Source organism: Balaenoptera ricei, chromosome 14 (genome assembly GCF_028023285.1).
Source record: "Balaenoptera ricei isolate mBalRic1 chromosome 14, mBalRic1.hap2, whole genome shotgun sequence".
In the NCBI taxonomy this organism is placed as follows: Eukaryota; Metazoa; Chordata; class Mammalia; order Artiodactyla; family Balaenopteridae; genus Balaenoptera; species Balaenoptera ricei.
This window is the reverse complement of record NC_082652.1, coordinates 65333396-65360295: the sequence shown is the minus strand read 5'-3', so window position 1 is coordinate 65360295 and position 26900 is coordinate 65333396. Positions and strand designations below refer to the sequence as shown.

The following is a 26900-nucleotide window of genomic DNA, read 5'->3' as shown; positions in this document are numbered from 1 at the left end:
CTGGAGAACCATCAGCCTCAGTCAAGGCACAGAGCTGCAGTGTGAATTGCTTTGTATGCTGATACTTAGAAGATTCTTCAAAGGCAAAGGCCATGTCTTCCCTCTGTACTCCCAGTTATTCACACAGCAGTACAAGATCTGGTATGTAGTACATGGGCAGCAAATACAAGTTCAAGGGAATTCAATTGTTTAATGTTCTCCCATGAAAATGTGCATTTTTTGGATACTTTTGTACTTAACTCAATAATGATCTCGTTTTCCAAATGCTGCTTTTTATTTTCTAATGGGATATATGAAGCAACTTGCCTTGGCAAGCAATCTTTTCTCCTTCTTCCTTAGAATTTAAATTAACCTTTGTGTCCTGGTCTTAAAAGCTCGTTTGAAAAAGATGGCAAGTTGCCTTGGCTGGTGAGGCTTCTGGTGGGCAGGGCACATCAGAGTCACTGCCAGTCATCAGCACACATGCTATATACCACTGCTTTCCAATTTGAAAGCCATAATTTAGAATTAAGTGTTAGCAGATGTGGGGCATTTGTCACGATAGAATGGTACTTCCATTCTGTTCTTAAAGTCACCTTAATACAGTTTGGGGTTTCTTTGAAAATGTGACTAGCTTGTTTAATGCACAGTAACTGCTTGACTATTAAATGACAGCCTCCTCTTAGGGGTTTATTGTGAAAGAACATTCCATCTCAGCTGCAGTGGCTTAGGAGACCCTGGTCTTTGTGTTGCTCCTATTTCACATTTCTCCGTGGGAAAAGTGAAGGTAGGAGGTGAGGAGCGGTTCGACTGATGGAGAGGTGAAGCAGTGGGTGTGCACCTGCGTGTTTACGTGTGGGTGCTCCCCTCTGCCTCTCCAGATCTGATACTGTTCTAAATTGGCAGCCTCTCAAGTGGGGTGCATGTTCCCAAGGAGGAAAGTGGGCTGCAAGAAAAACATATTATTGTATAAACTATTTTATATAATAATATTTTTATATAACTATATAAAATATATTTTATAATATATATTTTTATGTAAATATATGTACATATATATGTAAAAATATATAAATTGGATGTATTTAACTTTATTATATATAAATTTTTATATAATATATAATTATATACATTAGTTTAATTTATATTATTTATATCTTATCTGAAAAATAAGAACTAAATTAAGCATTCTAATGCTTACTATATGGAGCGATGGTGGGTGATGCCCTTATTTGGGCTGCACGATGTGTCACCTGTCACTGTTGGGCATGAGGTTCCTGGAAAAAGAAGAGACCACATGCATTCAATGGGCTGATGGCATCCCATCAGTTTATTCCCTTCAGGTGTTGTCAGGTCCTGAACATGGTTTAGAAAATTAAGATCTTTAAACAATAAAAAAAACTTTAACAAAAAATAAAAATACTTTGTAATGAGGTCAGGAATATCCATGAAATATGTTATATACCACAGAGAGTTTTATTGGTTACCTTGCAGCAAACTGTATAAAAGTGTTGCTATTTTCAAAGACAAATTTGGCAATTTTCTTCTACTTTGAGAGAAGTGTTCTAAATGCTTTCACTTTCTCAGTGCTGTCAGTGGGCTGTCTGTAATGTTACCTGGCAGTTGTTAAAAAACCAAAAAAACGCTTAATGTCCCTTTAGGGCAAAATGGGCAAGAAAGTAACTGCTTTTAGAAGCAAACTCATACTATGGCGACGGCATTTTTTAAATTGATTGGAAATGTTTCCATTTTTGACAATTTTGTTGCTGTAAATATTATAACCTATAACATCCTTAAATATGCAAATTAAAAAATCTTGTAAACAGAGTTAACTTCCAAATGAAGGGTTTCAGAGATTTGAACTCATTAAAAAAATGCAATGTCTTTTGAAATGCAAGACCATCTGACTGTTAATAAAGGAAGTTGGTTAGTTGAATTTCAACAAAAAAAACCTTTGCTTAATTGATGGACGGGATTGAAAAAAATAGTATTATGTTTTAAGCAAAATGATACACTTTCTCCTTTTGGATCTACGTTTATGTGAAATATCCTTTTAACCTATAACATCTACTAACAAGTTTTGAAACAAACTGAATTTGAAATGAGACCTTCAAATTGCTTAATCACAAGTGTTAAAAAAACCCCAAGATTTTCAAAAAGAAATATTCAAACTCAATCACTTGGTCCTCTCTGAACATTATTAAAAATATTAATATTAGTATAAAATTTGTTTCATTAATAATACAGTTAAATGAAATTTAAGTTTATTTTAAGAATATTATTTATTTCAGATTTATCTCACCTTTTCAGGTTTACATTTTAAAAGATGAGTACACATATTCTAAATATGTATTTACATGGGGTAACTGTTCAAAATTATGTTACCAATATCACTTCATGATCAAAAATTTGAACTGCTTTAAAGTTGTCCTGTGTTTTTCTAGACTCTTGAAGACTTCATTCATGCAGTATTTAATCCTAGAGGAATTTAACTTTCTATGAGTGCATGGCCTAAGAAGCCATTAAAGCTTCTTGAAGACAGCATGTGCTCTTCTTTGTACTCCTCATAACAAAGAGCACAGCTCCTTTCTCATAGTAGATGCTTGATTAATATTTCCTGCTAGATCATTTCAGATTGTAAATCCTAGAAACCAAAGCCTAATATCATTAATCTTCCTATTCCCTAGAGCACCTTTAATTGAATTGCATGTAATTCCAAGGCAGTCAAGAGTGTCCCATCCATGGGACTCTGGAATGGGATTTGATGCTGACCTCCTTTATTTGGTAAGGCAGTTGTGTGGTCCTGGTCCCTAGGTTTCCAGAATCCTTGAGTTTTCTGACCACAGGGTAATAATGCCAGTCATTTCATGAGCCTGGGTTTTGGACAAACCAGCAGTGGCTTTGGACAGATAAAGGCAGTGGTAACTTGTCTCCAGAGACTAAGATTTGCAGAGACTAAGATGAATAAGAACACTGCCAGGTTGTACAGAGAACCTCTAAGGAAGGGAACCAGGGCTTTGGCCTGAGAAAGCTGGGTGAAGGGAGAGAGTTCAGAGATCAGAGAACTAGAAACAGGGGCAACTGTATCAGCCTCTAAGATGCACTGTACCTATTATTAGTAGGAATTGCCCAGGATGAATCCACAGAAGAATTTTAACTCTGGGAGTTTTTCTGGGGGTGATACTTATTAGAGTCAGAGTGGCTTGGCGAGGAGTGAATTGTGAGTGGTGGCACTCATAAACTGAGGAATACTAGGGACATTTAACCCCGCTCTGTTTCAATCAACTCTGGCTTTTGTATGTTGCATGTAGCTCAAGCCCTAGCAGACTGACTAGACAACGTGAGAGGCTGGATAGAAATGCAGTTAATGCCAAAAAGTTTGACGCTACATCTGCTGAGTCTCACAGCATGCCAGGTGGTCACACGGCGGGGGTGGTTGCACCCTCTCAAAGGGCTCTTTATATTTCTTTTTTCTTTCCTTTCAAATGTGGCATAGCAGTATCCTTAACCATAAATACCATCCCTTATATAATACTCCAACTATTGTAGATGTATGTTCATACTTGATTGTGAGAGATTTCTTTTCTTTTAAATTTGGAAAAAAAATTAGAAGAACAAAGAATAATTTAACAAACATGCTCTTATGAAAATTTTCACATTTTTAATATTTAGGCTCAGATGAAATAAATCCTTATTGACCGTGTTAGAACTTCAAGAATTACATCAAATGGTTGGTATTCATGTTTTGTTTTCTAACTGGACTTAATAATTGCATTTCTTTACTTAAAACTCAGACTTTTGTTTACAGTCTGTTTATAGTTTGTTTTGTTAGAAAACATATTGACCGGGACATTAGGAGAATGAAGTTCTCATCGTGACTTTTCACCCCTCAGTTCTCTGCCTTCAAACAAATCTCCTAAATTCTTGGCAGGACCCTTACCTCAGAATAAATATGATTCTGTAAAAATAGTTATACACCTCCAAGTCTTCTCTGTTCTAGGTAAGATATCCTCAATTCCTTCATCTGTGTCTCATATGAGATAACTTCTAGGCTATATTCCATTTTGATTACCTTCCTCTGGAGATTTAATCATCTGACAAATCCCACCTTAAATTTTGGTGCCCAGAATTGAACTGATTTTCCAAGTATGAAGTGATGAATGCATAAGGCACTACACTTCTATTAATGTTCTATTAATGTGAGCTACATTAAAACAGACAACCAACAAAACAACCTGCATTTTTTTTTTTTTTTGCAACAATATCACACGGTTTGTTCATATTAAATGGAAGCTCAATTAACTCTCTTAAACACTTTCATAAGTTTGGCCACCAAACTTGGCCATTGCTATGTGGAATTGGTTTTTGAGCTTAAATGCAAGCCTTCTATTTAAATCTACAAAATTTAATTTTATTGGTTTTAGTCCATTGTGAAAGTCTGGAATCTTATTTTTGTTTTCTCAGAGAGGGCCCAGGTTTGTGAGGTTTCCAGAGAATTTGAATACCCTCATGTCAACCTTCCCTTTAATCCCTTCTGGGCATGATTCATGTGACTCAAGCGCCTGCTACTATTTTTCTCTTTATTGAAGTTTTTCAAAAAAAAAATGTCAATTTATACAATAAAATATCTCTGAATTCTTCATAACACTAGCAAGCAATTTATACCCATTGCTTTAGACTTTCATATATTTTTGTGTCCGGTTAGTAGACAATGGATGTACCACAGAAACAATAACTTTGCATAGCCTACAGGTGTATGCCCAACTCTATTATTTCTGCCAGAAAGGATATTACATCTGATGTTGGAGCGGGGAAAGAAAAGTCTTACATTTTTCTTTTATCCAGAGGCAATTCTCCTACCCTAGTGGAAAAAAAAAAGACAAAAAAAAAAAAGACAAAAAAACCCAAAACAAAACAATGCTAGATGTGGTTCCAGTGCTTTCCAATTTCAGCTGGAATTCAGTCAAATAAAGTCCTCTTCCTAAAAGCCATGAAGTACTCTCATTTCAACGTTAATCTTTCTGGTCCCCTGTACATTGCTTATATCTCTCTGATAGCACTTCACATAGTCTGTCCTGTTTTAAGATTATGGGATTAATCTGCATTTATCTCTTCTCTTAAATTGTGTTTTCTTAAAGCACAAGGACCATATCTTAGCCATTCTTATTTATTCTTAGAACAAATATGGATTGAGCCCACTTTGTGCCAGGCGCTGTGCTAGGCACTCAGTTCCAACTTCCTCCTACTGGGGACCAGCACAAGCTCAGCTGACTTACTTGAAATGGAATGAATCCATATGACTCAACCTAAGCCAACACTTACCATCTATTTTGTAAAATCTGCGTGTAAAATAGAAAAGGATTTATTGAAGGGGATCCAAATCACTGTAAATTAAACTAGATCTTCACATATTTTAGCTATTCCCTACTCTCCTCAGAGCACCACTAACTGTTTGGAGTATCCAAGCTATGACCAAAAGCACTGAAGTACTGTGAAATATAGACTGAAATCCAAACCGCCCCATAGGAGAAGTGAAGCTTCGATGACAAAAACAAGTTTGGAACTTATTTGGCACCATTAAGAAAACCAGCTTGAACATTTAAGTCCACCGATTGATTAAAACAATGGGTCCCCTGGGAAAGGGAGGCATGTACATATTATATATAAATTATGTAACACCAGAAACTAGAGAGACAGAGCCAGAGACAGAGGAGGGGTGGGGGGGGGGGGGAAGAATGGTCTTTTCATTGCTGAACATTTGGATCAGAATTATAATGGTTTATTGTGGGGGAGTGGTCACATGCTCTCTTGGCAAATTATATATACATTCAAGTTGTGAGCACTATACCAGTAGGTTGGGGTTTTTGTTGTTGTTGTTGTTTCTATTGCTTTACCTTTTTTTTTTTTTTTTCAAATATACGCTTGGACAGACTCAATGCAGCAAATACTCCTTCTCAATTTAAGATTTGACAATTTAACAGGAAAAAGCTCATTCATCATCTTTCCCTTTTAGAAACCATAAATTATTGGCTCATATACCATGTGGCTTGGATTCTAGGAAAAGTTAGTGTAAACAAACCCAAGTTACAATGAGTGGAGTAAGAGAGTGAGTCATAAACAAAACACAGACATATGCTCTCATATAAATAAGGGCCTGGATCATCAGCTTCCCAAAGTCTGCTTCCCATTAATTACACAACAAAATGAACTTTCCATATGTAAAGCCCAAATCACTTAACTCTGGCAACTTGTACGAGACAAAGACCAGGATTGGACCTAAAAGGCACTGACAAAAACCTGAATTTCAAAATAATGAAAGTTCTCTCAAAATTTTTTCAGGTATTGGAGGACAAGAAAATCCCTTGGAGGAGTGTTTCTGAGCACTGAAACTATTCCCAGCAACCCAGGAACACTGCTTGAGGCTGGTCTGATCCCCAGCTGAATTTAAAGGTAATATCAGGCTTACTCTCTTTTGTTCTGAGCTCTGTCATCTTTATGGGGCAAGTCCTGTGTCCAGGCCACACAGGGTGTTCACAGACATTGCTGGAATCACTGAACAGTTGAAATTCCTTCCATCAGTACTTTCTCTCTGTCCTTAGAAATTGTCCATTGGTACACAGACTCACGTTTCCTTATTGTTGTATGAAGGCTATCTGGTCTCTCTTAGTTTAAAGAGGTTTCAAGGAAACAGAACAATTCCTAGGGAAGAGGATTCTTCAACAGGTGAGAAACTGTGAGAGAGATGGTAAGCAGCTAAGTTCTCTCCTTGTGTCTCTTTCAAAAATAGACCTCATAAAGCAAACTAACAGAGTTATTTACAAAGGACATTAAAATAACAGATGTCACATTTTAGGAGCTTGGGTGGGGGAGTGGGAGAAAAATTTTTATTCTTTGCTGGGGGTGGGGTGGGGTGTACGTGTTCTTGGATCATTCATTTACTCAATGATTGTTTTTGTAGCATGTACTCTTTGTGTTGTACCATAGACCATACAAGGTAAGTGGACAACATCATCTCTGCTCTCATATGAAACTATGGGAAAGGGGGAGAACCTATCACTTTTGGAGAATCTATGGTGCAGTCTGCAGTACTTCACATATTTCCTCATTTAATTGTGATCACAACCACGTGAAGACATTACTATCTCTGTTGTACAGAGATGAAAACTGAGACCTTAGAGGTTAAATAATTGCCCCAAAGGACACATCTTAGAAGTCATGGACTCAAAGATTCAAGCAAGGGTTGCCCTATTTCAAAGTGAGTTCATACCATATTTCCTTAAGAAGGCAAAGAAGACAAGGAGCTGGACAAGAAGTGAGAAAACCTGGGTTTCCCTGTTAATTTTCTACTAATGACTGCATCAGAACACCAAATTTCTCTCAGTTTTACAATTTCAAAGGCCTTTTCTAACACCAAATTTCTCTCAGTTTTACAATTTCAAAGGCCTTTTCTAATCGCCAAATTTCATAGTTAAATAACAGAAGGTATTACTACAGATCACCTGCCCTACTGCTAGACTAGGCCTTCTTGCATATTGATTTGATCCTGCTGCTTTCTCCAGGTCAAATGCCTTTAAGGGTTCCCTATAGGGAGCCAGACAGCCAGTATAATGAGTGAGGTTGGCCAGGATTAGGAAGAAAGGTGGGGGGAATAGGGGAGGGCATGGGAGACTAAAGAGAATATGGCCCATCTAAGGGGGCAAATGTTATTCTGTATCAATCATTGTTGCCAGGTAGGAATCTAAGCCCAAAGTTATCAGATAATATGAGTTTCAAAAAACCAGAACTCTTGATTATTATGTAAATCTTCTGATGTTTACAATCTGCAGATTAATTAATTTAAAAAAATGTATAAACCTGTGTAGGCCAATCAAAATACAATTGCAGACAGCTATTGGTCCATGGCTTTATTTTGCTATCACTGTCCTTCAGAAGGGTCACCATGACTCATTCTAGAATTTCAGGGACTCTAGGTTCTGACTCCAAACCTCTCTTCCAGCCTCATCTGTCATTATTTCCACATATACTCCTGTCTTAGAGATCTCTGTGCTTTTAATTTGGTCCATCCTTAGAAGGCCATCTCAACTCTTCTCTTCCCAGATCATCTCAGTGTCCTCCAACTCCCACATCTCAGTGTCCTAGTGTAATTAAATTACACCTAGGCCAGTATAATCTCCAGCTTTCCATTGAGAAGCTCATCCTGAAAATCCCATAGAACTTCTGAGTGAAGGGAGACATTTATGTGTACAAGTTCCTCCTTCTCTGAATAAACACATACCCATGCACAGATCATCTCAGTGTCCTCTGAACTCCCTTAGTGCCCTTCAGTTGGAAACTAATGACTTCTTGGTTGCTAAATGATAGCTCTGTTAGTATCTGAGATTGTTATTCAATCTAATAAGTTAAAAATATTACTTGGCCATCTCATGTTTTAGAGTCAGGCCTTCCCAAATAGTGTGAAAGTTCTCCTAGGGAAAGCGCTAATCTTTACGTGTATGTATCATTGTGGCAGGTACTTGAAAAATATCTGACAATTTGTAACAAAGCCTTATAGACGTTCCAGTAAGATGAGCTCAATATGAAGCCCTAATAGGTAAAGGGGGGTTTGACTGTGCCCTGAGATAAGGGTATCTGGGGGAGGTAGTGAGGATAAAACTTCTAAAGATAGTTAATGGGTATTATGACCTGAGTCATAACATGACTAAATTATGACTTAACATGATTAAATCCTGGCATGGCATGACTTCATTTTTAACATGAAAGGGGTTATAAAATAGTGATATATTGCTTTGAACATGGAATTGGTGCTGTTTCATTTCTTTCTCACCACTGCCTAAAAAGCAGAAATTATTTTTCCCATTTCACTGGTAAGGAAACCGAGACTCAGAAGTCTAATTTAGACTGTGACTCACCTAAGGAAATGAATTAAGTACTGCAGGCTATGCAGTAACACTGGTCCTTGAATTCCAAATGCAGTTTTCACTTTACATCTGTGTGGTAGCCAGAAAGAGTCCAGGTTTCCTAATTCCTAGCAGGTAATATTTGTAATTCAGTTCACTTCTCTGAGCTCAGTTTCCTCAGCTGCAACATGAAGGGGTTTGCAGAGATCCGTTCTAGTCTATTCTAATCCAGCCTTGTCTAGTCAATTCTAGTTTAAGCAGCAGGAGAAGGAGGCCCCTTGGGAGGTGCTCTGGGATTATTCCAGTGACCCTCAAAGGTAGAGTGGAGAGGGCTGCGGGTGAGTTATACCTCTCTCTGTGTCTTTCTGTGTGTCTCTTTCTCTTTGTCACACCTGTCTATTCTCTCTAAATTCTCTCTCCAGTCTCTTAGACTGACTTACAGTCTGCCTGGACCACTAAAGATCATTCTTAATGACAGTCATTACACAGTTCTTCCACGTTGCCTGAGGGCATTTCCACAGCAATAAGCAGGAAAGACCTTGTCCCCCTTCTCCACAGCTGGGCTCAGTATGCCAACTTCACTGGAACCAAGAAGTTTTTCAAAAACTCTCCATTAATTGCAGGAAACCCAAAGCACTGTCCCCTCTTCTCATTAACACAGTTGCTTTCAGTTGCCACTAAATTATCTCACCACCATTAAACCAACAATCTAATTAGACTTCTGGAAATGGAAAAAGCCAATGAATAAAGCAGGCATGCCACTTTCATCTCAAAACTGATCATAAAATATTGTGCCCTTGTGTTTTCGTCCACATAAAATCTGCCCTGGAAGAGTGTCCTTTCATTCTCTCCTATTTATAAAGAGGAGTTTGAATATTTGATATAAAATGAGTATCTTAACAGAGATTGCTTCATGTTTGGGAGGTTTTATTTCCTGCATTTCTGAGCATGGAGACTCATTACAATAATCGTACCTGACTCCCCCTGAGTGTGATGCCTCACAGCCAAACCTCCCACTGGGTTTCAATGGAGGTGTGAATGATACTATCACTGGGAAGAAGATAAAATATATTATTATCATTACTCTATTTTTAAGAAGGTCTGACTGTGGCAAGAGGTGGTTGGGAGTATAATCTGTACAAAGCATGCAGAGAAGATAAATTGAGTTAAACTTCTCACAGACATGGCACTTTCTAACCTGTCATTAAACCTTCTGTCTTTCCTAAAATCTCAGCTCTAGAGAGAGAAAAATTAGTTAAGTCCAGTCCAGGCATGTTTGCTGAGTATCTACTATGCACTGAGCACTGCATGAGGTTCTTGACACCCAAATATGATTATATGTTGCTTAATAACAGTGTTCCTGGATTTTGTTTCTCTTGTTTTCATCCCATTGAACCCAAGGTTCTGAGAATTCATGGGATACTCAATACTCATTGAATGGGACAAATCTTAAATAGGAAATGGTTGCTGCCCTCAGGAAATCAATACTCTGAACAGAATGCAAGACTAGCCTATATAAAATAATTAAATTACACCTAGGCCAGTATAATCTCCAGCTTTCCATTGAGAAGCTCATCCTGAAAATCCCATAGAACTTCTGAGTGAAGGGAGACATTTATGTGTACAAGTTCCTCCTTCTCTGAATAAACACATACCTATGCACTACACATACCATGCCACATAGGCTGACTCCTTAACTTGAAAATAATCTTCCCTGGAGGATATCCTGGTGGATTAGCCAGGAGCTAGTCTGCCATTACTGAACAGAAGATTCTGGAGGCCCCAGGGGTCCCTTTCAGGTTGCTCCCTCTGCTGAACAGTCTCAGGATGGTTTGCTGTTTCTGGGGCTGCCATGGAAAATAAAGGCAAATCATTGCCTCTCAGCTCTAATAAATATCATGCTAGAGTATATGTTTTCATGCACCAGATGGTTTTGTGCAGGAAACAGTTGTTGTTCAGTGCATTTTGATTAATACTTAATGATTAGCTGTTGTTTGCCCACCTCAGTGCTAGGTACTGGGGTTTCAAAGACAAATAAGACCTGACAATAGGGGAGTGGACAGTGCAGCATGAGACACGGACACTACATTAAATGTAGGGACCAGTGATCAACCAGCTTGTAGGGAGAGGAACACAGAGGATGTGGTGTCTAACTTGGCCGTGGGGTGATTCTCAAAGTGGGTGTAAGGGAAGCCTTCCTAGAGTTGAAGGCACCTAAGCTGAGTCATGAAGAGTAATCATGAATTAGATATCCAAATAGCTTGAGGAGTGGGTGAAGGAGACAGGAACATTCCAGGGTGGAAAATAGGTAATAGCAATAACAATAACAACAACAATAGTAGCAGCAACAATAGCACAAATTTGCTGAACTCTTCCTATGTGTCAGTCACTCTGCTAAGATTTTTCACAAGGATTACCTCATTTATTCCTCACCACAATCCTCTACACTGGGTGGCATGCTTTTCTCCATTTCACAGGTGTGAACACTGAGGACTGAACACCCAGCTGCTTTAGTGCAGTATTGAACTTCCAATGCAGGTGACTGGAAGCAAGAACACATGTGTTCAACTAGAGCACCACACAGCCCACAAGTGGTGTCAAGAAAAATGAGCCAAAACTTAGAAACAAGACAAATGGAAGGGTGCATGTCCTTGTGGAGTCTTAGTGTCATCTTACAGGGGATTCACTATCCACTACTAATTAAGCCCCAGATTCTGCCAGGTAATATATTAACTTGTAGGTTTTTGCCCAGAAAATATGCAAATGATTTCTTTCCAGTAGAAAAGATAAGCCCAGAGGTTATAGTTTTATTGTCCATTAGGACATTAACTGAACAATCTTGCTTGGCATTCTTTCTCTAATGCCTACATTCCTGTAATGCCCTTTTCTTCTAGTTCTAATTCTTTTTGGACCAGCTATATCACCATGTTGGTTTCCTCATTAAAGAGTTGAATGAATCCTTGACATGAGTTTTTAGTTTTTTGCAAATTACACTCTGATAATGGGGATTCCAAAGGAGTTTGGTGCTGGCTGACATTTCCAAGGAGATGGGCCCAGATTCTGGAGAATTTGGTGCTTCTTGGGGATGTTTGCAGCCTTAGCCACGGAACAGCTCAGCTTTTCCAGGATGTCCAGTTTAAATCAGAAAAGAGCTTATTTTCTCCTTTTCGGGCAAAAAAACTGGAAGTTTTTCAGAAGGCCTTTGGTGTGATGGGGTCTTCAGGGAAGCACGGAAGTTTGCAACCCTGCTGGGTCTCTTCATGGCCCAGAGCTAAAGCGAGAGGGCTCATCAAGAACCTCATGTTCAGTAGAGCTCGATAGGCAAACAGAGTGATTCTGTGCTGCTTCAAGGTGGCCCGGTAGGTAGCATTTTTCAGACAATTTGAATGATTTGTGTTTAAAATAAAGCTTCATTTTCTCTAGATCTTTTTGAACTTTTTCTATTGTATATTTTAAGTGATAAATCTGGACTTAGAGAAATTTATTTTACAACTTGATGACTTCTTTGGTTTGTAAACTTATGGCTCTTGGATGTTTCAAATCCTATTAACTTGCACATTCATTTGCTCTATTTTGGTTCTTTTGGAAAGACAAGACTTTTGGCTGAATCTACCCATTATTTTGGTTAGGAACTTCAGATCATGATACCACACAGGACAAAAAATAAATAAATAAATTACTTTACAATTCTGAAATTCCTGTTCACTGCTTTTTGCATTTGTACCTGGATATCATTTCATCTTTTTGGGTCCCTCTCCATAAATGGCAGCTGGTTAACAGAAAAGTCAGGCATCCTAGAATTTGGGAGTTAGAAGCAATTTTCATGATCATTTTTGCTCCAGCTACTAGAATGGTGGATTTCATTCTGATTCCATTAGAATTAAGAATTCACTCTTTAATTTGTAAAGGTAATTTTTTAAGCTTAAAGTTTGGCATCTTGATTACAAGTATCAGCCAGTTCTGATTGGGCTGATAGTTTGGTTTAATAACGAAATGGTTTACCTAATATGTCTTTGCTTTTAGAAGCAAAATGTCTGACTTGTGAAATTTAAATATTTTCACTTACTCTGATAGTTTTAAACAGGGCAGATGACACAGTTTGAGAGAATAATATATTAGCCTTGATACGAAACAGATACAAACTATAAAGTAAGAGCTGTGCTCCCTCCGCTGCCCTTGTCATCTCTAACAGGGCTACACCTTGAGCAGGTGAGATTTGGTGATAGCAACCCTGAGACATATCTTTTTTCCTACTTGGATTTAAGATGAGAGACTATCAGTGTGTGTGTGTGTGTGTGTGTGTGTGTGAGAGAGAGAGAGAGAGAGAGAGAGAGAGAGAGGGAGAGAGAAAATAAGAAAGAAATGCTTTCCTGTTTGCTTGCTTTTCCATTACTACTACTCTAGACTTTTCAGGTGCAGAACCAAAGAAATTTTTTTTTTCTTGGTGTTTTATGAAGTTCCTACAAAATTTGTAATTTACTTAATAATATAGTCTCATCTTAAATATCAATACAAAGTGTGTGTGTGGGGGGCATGTTTCAGTAGTAAAATCATGCACTCTCTACATATCGCATAACCTCCCTGAGAAGTTACTTCAATGTGTAGAAGATCAGAAAAATAAGGCTGACTTATTCAGGTACAGATTATCTGATGTGGTTATTCAGTCATTATTGGGACAGTGCAATGGAAGTTATTTCAAATTATGCATCATTTTGAACAAACTTTATTGAAGCTTTCACTGCGTTAGCCCTAATTACTCACAATAATGATGCAGTGCTCCCTTGAACCAGACCTCCTTTGTTGTGCCAGGGGACTGCAGCTGATCAATGGCTATTGAGCAGTTTGATCACGAAGGCTGAACTGCTTGAGCACCAGTGGCAGCCACTGCCTTCCCTCCCTCCCAGTAGCTCACAGACTGACATGTTCTCAGTCTGGCCACCCTCTCCTGCAGCTCCTCTTCTGTGTCTTCCTCCAAATCAATAACTTCATAATCAGCATGACTCTCAGACTTGGAGAAGCTAAAAAATTGCCTTAAATAAACAAAAATATACATACACACACACGCACGAGCTAGAAAAAGACATATTTTTAAGCCTTTGACCCACATTCATTTCTTCCACATTATAATGTTTATAAAATAAGGTGGGAAACCTTCCTTTTTTTTTTTCTTTTACCAAAGATTACCTGTTTGAAAAAATACCATTAGGATATAGACTGATCAATTATTTGGCAAGTATTTACCAACAGCTTACCACATGTCTGTCAAAGATTTTTCCATTTGCTTGTTAAGCAGTTCCAATATCAAGCATGTTTTTCTCAGACGTCTCCCATCTTGTTTGGTACGGAATAAACACACAGCTACTGCCTCGTAATCATTCATTTCACTTAGTGATTATTTATTGAGCATCTACTATGTGTCAGGAACTGTACTAGATAACTTAGTTTACATTATTTTAAAATAAAAGTAATTTCAAATTAATTGAATTATTTTAGTATTTAAAAAACTCAATAGGGAATTCCCTGGCAGTCCAGTGGTTAGGACTCTGCACTTCCACTGTCGAGGGCACAGGTTAGATCCCTGGTCGGGGAACTAAGATCCCGTATGTTGTGAGGCGTGGCCAAAAAAAAAAAAAAAAAAAAACTCAATAAATGATTTCTTAAATTAATTTTGCTTTATAAGCCACTTAATTTTACTCTTCTTTCCTTTATCTTCTCTGCACTTGTCTGGGTCTTCAAAACCACTCTGTAGAAATGACGACCTATTGAAAAATGTTGATTTCTTTATATGGCCAGAAGTAATTCTAAATTACCTTACTTATAGTGAAAGATGGGACTCTAAAGAAAACAACAATTAAGTGAGTTGTCTCATCAGAAACATGTATGATTAATGTACAAGCACCCAATTGAATGAAATCAAACCCAGAACCTATTTATTAACTACTTTCTGTATGCCTGACTCTGCTTAAAGCATCACATTATGAGTTTCACTCACTGTTCTCTAAAAGAAGTAGGAGTCCGTAATTAGGGAGAAAGAAATCTGCCTTTGCTACTGTTGGGCCTATGATAGAAATGAGATTCCACTGGAAATCAGGCAGTAAATCAAGAAATTTGGGTTCCAATCCAACTGCATGAACTCAGGCAAATCTCTGAATCTCAGAAGCATCAATTTCTTCACGTGTGAAACGGGGTATTGGGCATGAGCCCAGGCTGTGCGACCCTAACTCTCTTAGGTTTGTGGGAAGACGTTTGTCTGTGGGGAGTGGAATCTCAGGAAGGTCTGGTCTTCAGCACCTGGAGTAGATCTTTAGCCTGTTTTCCCACAAAAGTTCTGCTCAGCAGCCTAAGACCCGGAAATGGACCAAATCTGTGAAACTCTCATGAGGGTCTCATTTGAGCATTGCCAAAAATAAACAGCCCATTCCTACATCCTGAAACAGGAGAGCTTTGGCTCAGCTCTGATTACCAGAGAGGCAGGTTTAAAAGTTTAATACCCACCTGTTTCTACGCCCATTTGGCATATTTGTAAATTATTGAACGCAAATAGAGGAGGCAAGCCCGTAGAAGCTTGGGATCCCAAGAATGTGTTCTCTCACACAGCATGGAAAAAGTTCAGGGAAGGAAAATTGGGGATCACCTGCCTTTTGCCTCTGGGAAATATCTGTGCTTGGCAAGCAAAGGCGGAAACATGCAGGCTAATTTTTAAATCCATACAGGGAAGCCAAGGGAGGCCTCCAGAGCTTAACCGACAGGGTTGAGCAAGCAATTATCTGGGTGGGTGTGCAGACCTTGGCCCAAATCTTTTGCTCCAGACAAGTGATGAATTCCCAGAGTTCCAGGCATGGCAGCAGTGCCCACTTCTCGGACTCCCTCCACAGGTGCCCTCCCATAAAGGAGCTGCAAGTCTCAGGGGAAGCTTCTTCCCCTTTCCTCTGTGACTCTCCTCCTAGGACCTCTCCTTGTTCTCATTGCTGGCATCGTTTACCTGGCATTTCCATAAAAAAAACTTTTCATTTCACACCTAACATGTGAAAGATGTTAATATTCTTGATCATATTTGAGAGATGATCCCGTTTCTTCAGAGCAAGATTTCCCAAGTGCCTGGGAAGAATACCATTTCCAAGAGATGTTAAGAGCTATTCCCAGAAAAATGAGTTTCGTGGTCAGGTAAGGCCATGAAATTCTGTGTCTCACTCTCCTGGAACCTCACAATGCACATTGGTCAATTAAAAGCCCAGAAAAACCCTGCAGAAAGGAAGCAGATGCAGTGTAGCATTCCTCACACTCACCTAACTATGAAAACATTTATCACAAAACACCTACCAATATTTTGTGAAACTCAATTTGGGAAGTGTCAGTCCAAATATTTCTTTCTGTTATTTCAGTTGGGCTCATTTTCTAATTACCAATGGTCTCCATGAAGGAGGTAGGTATGTAGCTGAGTTCTCTGCTTAAAGCAAACTGCTGAATTAGAAGATGAGTTTAGGCGAATATCAATAATGAGTATCTTCTTGGGCTTCTAATCATAATAGGCATTTGTAAATACTGCAATATGCTTAACATTTACCAGTGCATCAATTCAACACATTTTATGGAATGTGCCATCACTCTGTGTGCCATGAAGATAGCAAGAATCTAAATCATGGATTCTATCTCTGAAGTACATACAATTCTGTCATGAGAGAGAAGAAGTTAAATAGAAGCATTTCTCGTGTAGTCTACAAGTGGGTGGTAAATGCATGGCAGAGACACTGGATGCTACAGGCATTCAGAGGAGGTGTGACTCCCTGGGCCTTGAAGATCTGTGAGATGTGAATAGAACCGAGTAAGGCTGTCCTAAAGAAAGGTGTTAAGCCAAGTCCAAGGCCTTCCTTCCTGGCAGTAGGGATGAGCGTGGCAAACTGGAGTTGGTGCACAGGACTGCTGGGAGGTGATGTGGGGAGTAGCGGAAGGCAGAGCATATGGGATGTCTGAGTAAGGCGCTTGTACTTTATAAACTGCCAGTGAGGAGTCTGGTGACTATTGAGGAACTCATGACATCATGAGCTAGAATGAATCAAGTCCTCAGGGAAACTCTGATTACCATCTCCCAACCATGGTGAGCACAGGAGGTAATGAAATGCAGTGGTTGAGAGCATGGGTCTTGGATCTGAGTTGGAATTCTGAGTGTCCACAGGTTCCTGGGGCAAGTTTCCTTCCCATTAGCTTCCTCTTCTGGAATGAAGACACATGTATTTATTTCACAGCGTTATTTTATGAGTTACATGAGATATATAAGGTCCTATATGCAGAGACTAGTAGTTACTAAGGCTTGATAAAGAGTGATTAATACTGTTACTACTACTCACTGACCTTTGCCTCCAGGTTCTGAGATGATCTCCTTCCTTTCTTAGACCTTCTCCCACTTGAAAACTCCAATGCTGAAACAGCTCACATGCTCAGTGTCCGCAGGAGGTTGGCTGAAGAGAGAACTCTTACCTGTACTTAGCAGCAGCACATTCCCAGAGGGCCTTCTCCATGCCCACCTTCCCTGGGGTGAACCCAAAGCATCTGAAGTGCTCACCTGCATCTGATGTTGCTGCAGATGCAGCAAGGAGAGATAACACTGGGGCTGGTGGGATTGCAACACTGTCCACTGCAGCTGGCTTCTTCCTGGTCATCATGGTGGACGCTGAGCCCTCATTCTTACTATGTGCTGCTGTTTGGTCCACTTTTAAGTGGGGACTTGGTATCCCTAAAGAAAATAACCCCAAAGCCTGCAGTTACTTTAAAGAAATAGGAAGACAGACAACATAAAATCTGAAAGTGACCTGAAGAAATCATCAAATGATCTGACCTCCTTCTGGTGCAAGAATGACATTTTAGAATGTTTAAAGGAAACAAAACAAAACAAATTAGCAGCATGACTGGTTTTGGTTTTGTGGCTGAGGTTAGTGGTGACAACATTCCAGGTGGCCTGCCTGAAAGTGGGGGTCGGGGCACAGGCCTAATGAAGCAGTGTAAGCCATCATGCACGCTTTACCTTCCATGGATCAAGAAGCCTGTCTTTACAGAGGTTTTGGTGTGCAGAGCATGGAGGGGAGAAGTTGACCCCACCCTAGTGAGGCTTCTCATCTCATCCAGCTAGGAAGACAAGACTAAATGAAAAGGAAAAACTGGGCAACAAGTATGGGCAGGCCTGTGTGTTATTCATTCCAAGTGCCTGGGGAGTTCTCAGGAGGCAGGGATTTGTGTGGGAAGAAGTAAGGAAAGGCTTCCCAGAGCTCATGCTAGAGCAGCAAGGTCGAAGGAAAGGCATTCCCAGTGCTGAGAAGAGTGTCTGCTAAGTCATGGGTGAGGAATGAAGATGATTCAGACAAGAGGCCAGCCTTCTGGAGGCAGGAGATGCCCTGTGGGGACTGGTGTGTCACAACAGTGACTGGGCCAAGTAAGAGCTGAACTTGGGGGCCTTTGAGTGTCTGGTCATAATAGTCACAACTTTTTGATGCTGAAAAGCCTGGGTAGACTCTTATGAGGTGCCTCTGAAAGGGCCTGGAAATTTACTACATAACACATTATAAGAACTGTTCTGGAGCCTTGTTTGCTGGGCTCAAATCCCGGCCCTCTTACTTTTCAGCTGTGTGATCATGAGCAAGTTACTTAACCTCTCCAAGCTTCAAGCTTCCTTAACTGTGCAGATGGGATGGAACTGCATTACCTCACAGGGGTGGTTGGGGGCATCCATGATCAATCAAAATAAAGGGCCTAGAACAGAGTCTGGCACATAGTTCATGCTATATAATTGTTTCCTGTTATGATTATTCCTATTATACTGCTATCACTATTATAACCTGCTCCTCAGGCCAAACAGAAACCAGCCAACAAAGGCTCAGTTCTCTTCCCTGACATGACCAAGGATTTCTGGACACCTTGTACATCCCTAGCTGCAAAACAAGTCACTCTCCAACTCATCCAAACATAAGTTCAGAAGCTGGAGGTGTCTGAATCCATGTCAAATGGTCATCTACTCAGAATTTCTTTATTTGTAGGCTACATGCCACTGATAGCAACAACATGAAACAGGCCATATCATGGTAGTTCCTGCCCTTTTTTCCCATCTCAACCAACTTGAGTGACACAGCTCACCTCCACTGAGATCTGCTCACTTTGGCCTAATGGCAGCCCTGTGAAGCATGTAGTGTGGAGGTTACTCTTTTCTTACTTTTATAGATGAGGACGACATATTTCTGAAATGTTAAGAGATAACTTACTAAACTTACTAAACTCATACAGCTCTTAATGTCAGAGCTCAAAGTTTTCAAGCAGTCAGATGCTAAACTCAGGGATCATCTTGGTCTACCTTACCATCTTCCAACTTCTGCCCATGACCTGGTCTACCAACAGCATGCTTCACACTGAGGACACAGAGGGCCTATATCACACCTGGAAAAGGCACCTGTAACCACCTAAGGAAGAAATGCAACAACTTTCATTTACCGTCTACTACCTTCCTCCTACTCTCCATCCCGATCTCTGAAACCTCCACTTGAGGTGCTGTAAATAAAAATAAATTTTTCTTTTTTGATTTCGTATTTCATAGCGTTTGACTATGGGAGTGGATAAACATCAAATTCTACGACAGAGAGACTGCAAGGCACAACCATCAAGAAATCAGGAGGTGCAGCAAACACGTACATGATCCCCGGATGATGCCCGCTTGTAAAATATGCAGGTGTGCCAGGAATACACAAGGTATACACATGCAGTATATGTAAAATGCAAACAGAATCTTCTGCAAGGAGATACATCCAAATAGTTAACCATGGTTATTCTGAGGAAGGAGAGCACAGGGGAGATTAGTGAGGGAGTTTTTACTTTTGCTCCTTAGCCTTCTTTATTGTTAATATTTTTTAAACCACAAACATATATTAAACTCTTTTTCCATTAACAAAATAAGCATAGTTTGGAAAGAATCTAGAAGTCTATCAGAGTATGGTCATCTGGGTAGACTGACTGATGTGCTAGAATAGTGGGCTGCTAACAAATCTGCAATGGGATAGCAGGCCTGAGTCTGATAAGAATTCCCCACCGTGGTACTCCACGCCACCCTGGCCCTGTTCCTGTCAAATGGATGCAGGCGTCCTTTGCACAGCACACCTCCAGAACTCTAAGCTGCCAGAGTTCTATTGGATAACAGCTCCTTTGGAAAAACTCCCTGATCTGTCTGTCCTCTTTGTACCTGTGGACACAGGTGGGACAGGGAGTTCTTTGCTCATATTATTATATGTGCAGGGAATGAACCATAAACAGGATTAGCAGGCAGATATTTAGCTCTCACTCAGGAACACAGTGATTTCAAGCCATTTTAGTTGTACTCCTTTTCATGCAAATGTTCACAATCCACATCATTCCCTTAAAGCAGATCTGATCACACCTCTATCGGGTGTACTTTGCTACTCAAGTGTTTATGGTACAGAATAAGTTAAAAGTAATAAGATGACATTTAAAACACTCTATAATTCAGATTGTCACTCTTTAGCTATCTTGAAAACCCTAGATAATTTAGGATTTTCTAGATTATACTGTTTGCCAGTTGCCGTCCAATGAATTTGAAAACAAATTGAAAAAAAAAAAAAAATCCTGATGTTTGCTCAGGCATTTTTCAGTTTTGAAAGGATTAGGGAAACAATCCCAGAAGTAGTATATGTGGGCAAGAATATTAGGTAAACGTTAAACAAAGGCTAATATAACAGTACTTGTAATGCATAAACTCTGTCTGAGAGCAGAGGTCTCAGGAGACTGGAATGGGTGACTTCTTGGGAGAGAGCATTGGGCAGGCTGGCCACTGGAAGCCTTTGTTTCTCTTCATTCCAGGTGGCAGCTGATGCTCCATGGAGAGGTACCCAAAGGACCAGAGGAACATGAAACAGTTCAGAACCAAGTTCTCACAAATGCTCAGTGATGGTAGAGTGGTGGGATATTTGGCAAGTTCCTTCCCAGAATGGGCCTGGCTGCTCTCTCCATGGGAGGAAGATTTTTGAGGCTGGAGATCAATCATAAAGAAACCCAGATTCAGCAATGTACTGACTGGACCACTGAGATGTGGCACTGCTGTTTACACGGGGGCATGAGGAAAAGCAAGGATGGCTTTGATCTGGGAAAGGATCACTATGTCAAATTCGGACAGCAAACTGTATGGAGAGCACACTTGGTAGATGTGTTCAGAGGATCACCAAACCCCAACACAGGACAAATTGTATTGAGGCTTGCATATCTGGAGGCCAGTACATTTTTAAAGGAGGAAATAACAATGCTAATAACTTTGTGGATCCAACATCTGTTCATAATTAAGACAGAGAAGCCAAAAGGAAATAAAAAAAAGTTAAACCTATATGAAAACATTCTACTATAACCTGTAGACCTCTATTGATAATTTTTTAAAAAACACTTTGAAACTGTGCAGTAGCCTATAGAGGGACAGTCACTCATTTTCAAAGGTAATTTCTCATAGACCACTTATCCTCTTGAACCTCTACCTGCACACCGTGTTTTCATTAGGGACTTGATTTATGGATTCCACCTCCTTTGACGCAGAAGCTGACTTCCTGTTGCCTTGGTTACTTGGAGCTCAGTTCAAGGTTAAAGTACTCCCAAATCAGAATCAGTGGCAGGCGCTGCATCTAGCGGCCAGGTTATTGACTGCCCCAGGATGTGGAAAGGTCAGAGAAAAAGCACTGTTTACTGCCTTAAGGGTGAGTCAATATTGAGTCAATAGTTTCGATATTTTGATTCTGTTTCTTCCGAAGTAGTAGTTTCTGTTCAATTACCTCTTCCCCAGGTTGCTCAAGGTTACAGGGGTCATGGAGGAAAAGCAGGGTCTGTGGTGGCTGACTTTCCCAGGATATCTTTAATGAGCTCTGTGACCTTGGATAATAAAAACCAGCCTCACCATAGAGTAATTTGTATGTTGCTCTAGGTTTGTAAAGTTAGTTATCTACTTATCTCATTTTCTCTATGGGGAAACAAACAAACAAACCAACCTTTGTGGGACAGTTATTATTTACTCCTTTTTTCTAGATGAGAAACTGGAGGTTCAAGGACGTCAGACAACTCATCTAAAAATCACACAGCTGATAAGAAGTGGTAAGAAATAGATCCTAAATCCCGATTGAGTCCTCATCTCATAGTTTCTTTAAAATAAAGGGGCTGATAAAATCATCATCCAGGGATCATACATAATTCATTTTGTAATATCCACTACAGAAAGCAGTATATCTGGAAAATACTATGCAATTATTTTAGGTTTAATTAAAATTTTAATTCTAAGATTGCAAATGCAGATGTTTCCTGGAGACAAAACTTAGGATGGCATAGTGAGAGAGGCTGACACCAGTGGGGTGGTTAGTTCCTTCTGTCACTTTCCTGGCCCTTTCACTGTAGAATGCAGTGCTTGTCATGGACTGAGAGGCATGTTTTGTTGAGCACTCAGTGGCTTTTAATCTTGCAAAGAGCAATGACATGCATTATGCTATTTGCCCCTTGCATCATCCCTGTGGATGACAAGAGGCAGATGGTGACACTCCAAATTCACAAATAAGAAAACCAAGGCACAGAGGACCAGGTGATGTGCCCAAGCTCACATATCACAAGTGCGAAGAAAGCGGTGCTGAAATCCATGCCTCTTGACTCAGTTCAATGTTCTTTTCTGTCCCATGACACATTGACTTTTGGGCAAACCAGTAGATAATATATTTTACACAAGAGGAAACTCATATTGAAAACTTGATTATAATTCCTTTTCTCATATATTGGCTGTCTGCTCGAATTCTCCCATTGCTACTTTTTCTTGTTTGCAAATGAACTTCAACCATGGTAATAAGGGGATGTACGTTACAGAATAAAGTGAATCAAGAAATAGATACACTTGTCAGAGGGCAGACAGCAGAAGCAAGAAGAACTACAATCCTGCAGCCTGTGGAATGAAAACCACATTCACAGAAAGATAGATAAAATGAAAGGCAGAGGACTATGTATCAGATGAAGGAACAAGATAAAACCCCAGAAAAACAACTAAATGAAGTGGAGATAGGCAACCTTCCAGAAAAAGAATTGAGAATAATGATAGTGAAGATGATCCAGGACCTTGGAAAAAGAATGGAGGCAAAGATCGAGAAGATGCAAGAAATGTTTAATAAAGACCTAGAAGAATTAAAGAACAAACAAACAGAGATGAACAATACAATAACTGAAATGAAAAATACACTAGAGGGAAGCAATAGCAGAATAACTGAGGCAGAAGAACAGACAAGTGAGCTGGAAGACAGAATGGTGGAATTCACAGCTGTGGAACAGAATAAAGAAAAAGGAATGAAAAGAAATGAAGAGAGCCTAAGAGACCTCTGGGACAACATTAAATGCATGAACATTCGCATTATAGGGGTCCCAGAAGGAGAAGAGAGAGAGAAAGGACCCAAGAAAATATCTGAAGAGTTTATAGTTGAAAACTTCCCTAACATGGGAAAGGAAATAGCCACCCAAGTCCAGGAAGCACAGAGAGTCCCAGGCAGGATAAACCCAAGGAGAAACATGCCAAGACACATAGTAATCAAACTGACAAAAATTAAAGACAAAGAAAAATTATTAAAAGCAACAAGGGAAAAATGACAAATAACATACAAGGAAACTCCCATAAGGTGAACAGCTGATTTCTCAGCAGAAACTCTACAAGCCAGAAGGGAGGGGCATGATATATTTAAAGTGATGAAAGGGAAGAACCTACAACCAAGATTACTCTATCCGGCAAGGATCTTACTCAGATTCGATGGAGAAATCAAAAGTTTTACAGACAAGCAAAAGCTAAGAGAATTCATCACCACCAAACCAGCTCTACAACAAATGCTAAAGGAACTTCTCTAAGTGGGAAACACAAGAAAAGAAAATGACCTACAAAAACAGACCCAAAACAATTAAGAAAATGGTAATAGGAACATACATATCGATAATTACCTTAAATGTGAATGGATTAAATGCTCCAACCAAAAGACACAGGCTTGCTGAATGGATACAAAAACAAGACCCATATATATGCTGTCTACAAGAGACCCACTTCAGACCTAGGGACACATACAGACTGAAAGTGAGGGGATGGAAAAAGATATTCCATGCAAATGGAAATCAAAAGAAAGCTGGAGTAGCAATACTCATTTCAGATAAAATAGACTTTAAAGCAAAGAATGTTACAAGGGACAAGGAAGGACAATACATAATGATCAAGGGATCAATCCAAGAAAAACATATAACAATTATAAATATATATGCACCCAACATAGGAGCACCTCAATACATAAGGCGAATGCTAACAGCTACAAAAGAGGAAATCGACAGTAACACAATAATAGTGGGGGACGTTAACACCTCACTTACACCAATAGAGAGATCATCCAGACAGAAAATTAATAAGGAAACACAAGCTTTAAATGACACAATAGACCAGATAGATTTAATTGATATTTATAGGACATTCCATCCGAAAACAGCAGATTACACTTTCTTTTCAAGTGCATACGGAACATTCTCCAGGGTAGATCACATCTTGGGTCACAAATCAAGCCTCAGTACATTTAAGAAAATTGAAATCATATCAAGCAACTTTTCTGACCACATTGCTATGAGATTAGAAATAAATTACAGGGAAAAAAATGTAAAAAAACACAAACACATGGAGGTTAAACAATATGCTACTAAATAACCAAGTAGTCACTGAAGAAATCAAAGAGGAAATCAAAAAATACCTAGAGACAAATGACAATGAAAACACGACAATCCAAAACCTATGGGATGCAGCAAAAGCAGTGCTAAGAGGGAAGTATATAGCAATACAATCCTACCTCAAGAAATGAGAAAAATCTCATATAAACAACCTAACTTTACACCTAAAGTAATTAGAGAAAGAAGAACAAACAAAACCCAAACTTAGTAGAAGGAAAGAAATCATAAAGATCAGAGCAGAAAAAAATGAAATAGAAACAAGAAAACAATAGCAAAGATCAATAAAACCAAAAGCTGGTTCTTTGAGAAGATAAACAAAATTGATAAGCCTTTAGCCAGACTCATCAAGAAAAACAGGGAGAGGACTCAAATCAATAAAATTGGAAATGAAAAAGGAGAAGTTACAACGGACACCACAGAAATACAAAGCATCATAAGAGACTACTACAAGCAACTCTATGCCAATGAAATGAACAACCTGGAAGAAATGGGCAAATTCTTAGAAAGTTATAACCTTCCAAGACTGAACCAGGAAGAAATAGAAAACATGAACAGACAAATCACAAGTAATGAAATTGAAACTGTGATTAAATATCTCCCAACAAACAAAAGTCCAGGACCAGATGGCTGCACAGGTGAATTCTATCAAACATTTAGAGAAGAGCTGACAGCCATCCTTCTCAAACTCTTCCAAAAAGTTGCAGAGGAAGGAACACTCCCAAACTCATTCTACGAGGCCACCACCACCCTGATATCAAAGCCAGACAAAGATACTACAAAAAGAGAAAATTACAGACCAATATTACTGATGAATACACATGCAAAAATCCTCAACAAAATACTAGCAAACAAAATCCAACATCACATTAAAAGGATCATACACCATGATCAAGTGGGATTTATCCCAGGGATGCAAGGATTCTTCATTATATGCAAATCCATCAATGTGATACACCATATTAACAGATTGAAGAATAAAAACCATATGATCATTGCAATAGATGCAGAAAAAGCTTTTGACAAAATTCAACACCCATTTATGATAAAAACTCTTCAGAAAGTGGGCATAGAGGGAACCTACCTTAACATAATAAAGGCCATATACAACAAACCCACAGCAAACATCATTCTTAATGGTAAAAAACTGAAAGCATTTTATCTAAGATCAGGAACAAGACAAGGATGTCCACTCTCACCACTCTTATTCAACATAGTCTTGGAAGTCCTAGCCATGGCATTCAGAGAAGAAAAAGAAATAAAAGGAATACGAATTGGAAAAGAAGAAGTAAAACTGTCACCATTTGCAGATGACATGATACTATACATAGAGAATCCTAAAGATGCCACCAGAAAACTACTAGAGCTAATCAATGATTTTGCTAAAGTTTCAGGATACAAAATTAATGCACAGAAATCTCTTGCATTCCTATACACTAACAATGAAAGATCAGAAAGAGAAATTAAGGAAAAAATCCATTCACCATTGCAAGAAAAAGAATAAAATACCTAGGAATAAACCTACCTAAGGAGGTAAAAGACCTGTACTCAGAAAACTATAAGACACTGATGAAAGAAATCAAAGATGACACAAACAGATGGATAGATATACGATATTCTTGGATGGAAAGAATCAATATTGTGAAAATGACTATAGGACCCAAAGCAATATACAGATTCAATGCAATCCCTATCAAATAACCAATGGTATTTTTTACAGAACTAGAACAAAAAATCTTAAAATCTGTATGGGTACACGAAAGACACCGAATAGACAAAACAATCTTGAGGGAAAAAAAATGGAGCTGGAGGAATCAGACTCCCTGACTTCAGACTATACTACAAAGCTACAGTAATCAAGACAATATGATACTGGCACAAAAACAGAAATATAGATCAATGAAACGGGATAGAAAGCCCAGAGATAAACCCACGCACCTATGGTCAACTAATCTATGACTAAAGAGGCAAGGATATACAATGGAGCAAAGACAGTCTCTTCAGTAAGTGGTGCTGGGAAAACTGGACAGCTACATATGAAAGAATGAAATTAGAATACTCCCTAACACCATACACAAAAATAAACTCAAAATGGATTAAAGACCTAAATGCAAGCCTGGACACTATAAAACTCTCAGAGGAAAACATAGGGAGAATACTCTTTGACATAAATCACAGCAAGATCTTTTTTGACCCACCTCCTAGAGTAATGGAAATAAAAACAAAAATAAACCAATGGGACCTAATGAAACTTAAAAGCTTTTGCACAGCAAAGGAAACCAT

At 39.1% G+C, this 26900-nt stretch overlaps 1 protein-coding gene across 5 annotated transcripts in view; it reads right to left on the bottom strand.

Moving 5' to 3' along the window:
* Positions 1-26900, bottom strand: part of SETBP1 (SET binding protein 1) — a 383487-nt gene that overhangs the window by 10749 nt on the left and 345838 nt on the right. For 3 of the 5 annotated variants that reach the window (XM_059894183.1, XM_059894185.1, XM_059894184.1), the window contains one exon: positions 17437-17607. In XM_059894183.1, the coding sequence (XP_059750166.1) occupies positions 17437-17607 (171 nt within the window). Of the gene's footprint in view, positions 1-16977; positions 17088-17140; positions 17333-17436; positions 17608-26900 lie in introns of those variants that run through there. The other 2 variants (XR_009497227.1, XM_059894186.1) reach the window with 2 other exon arrangements.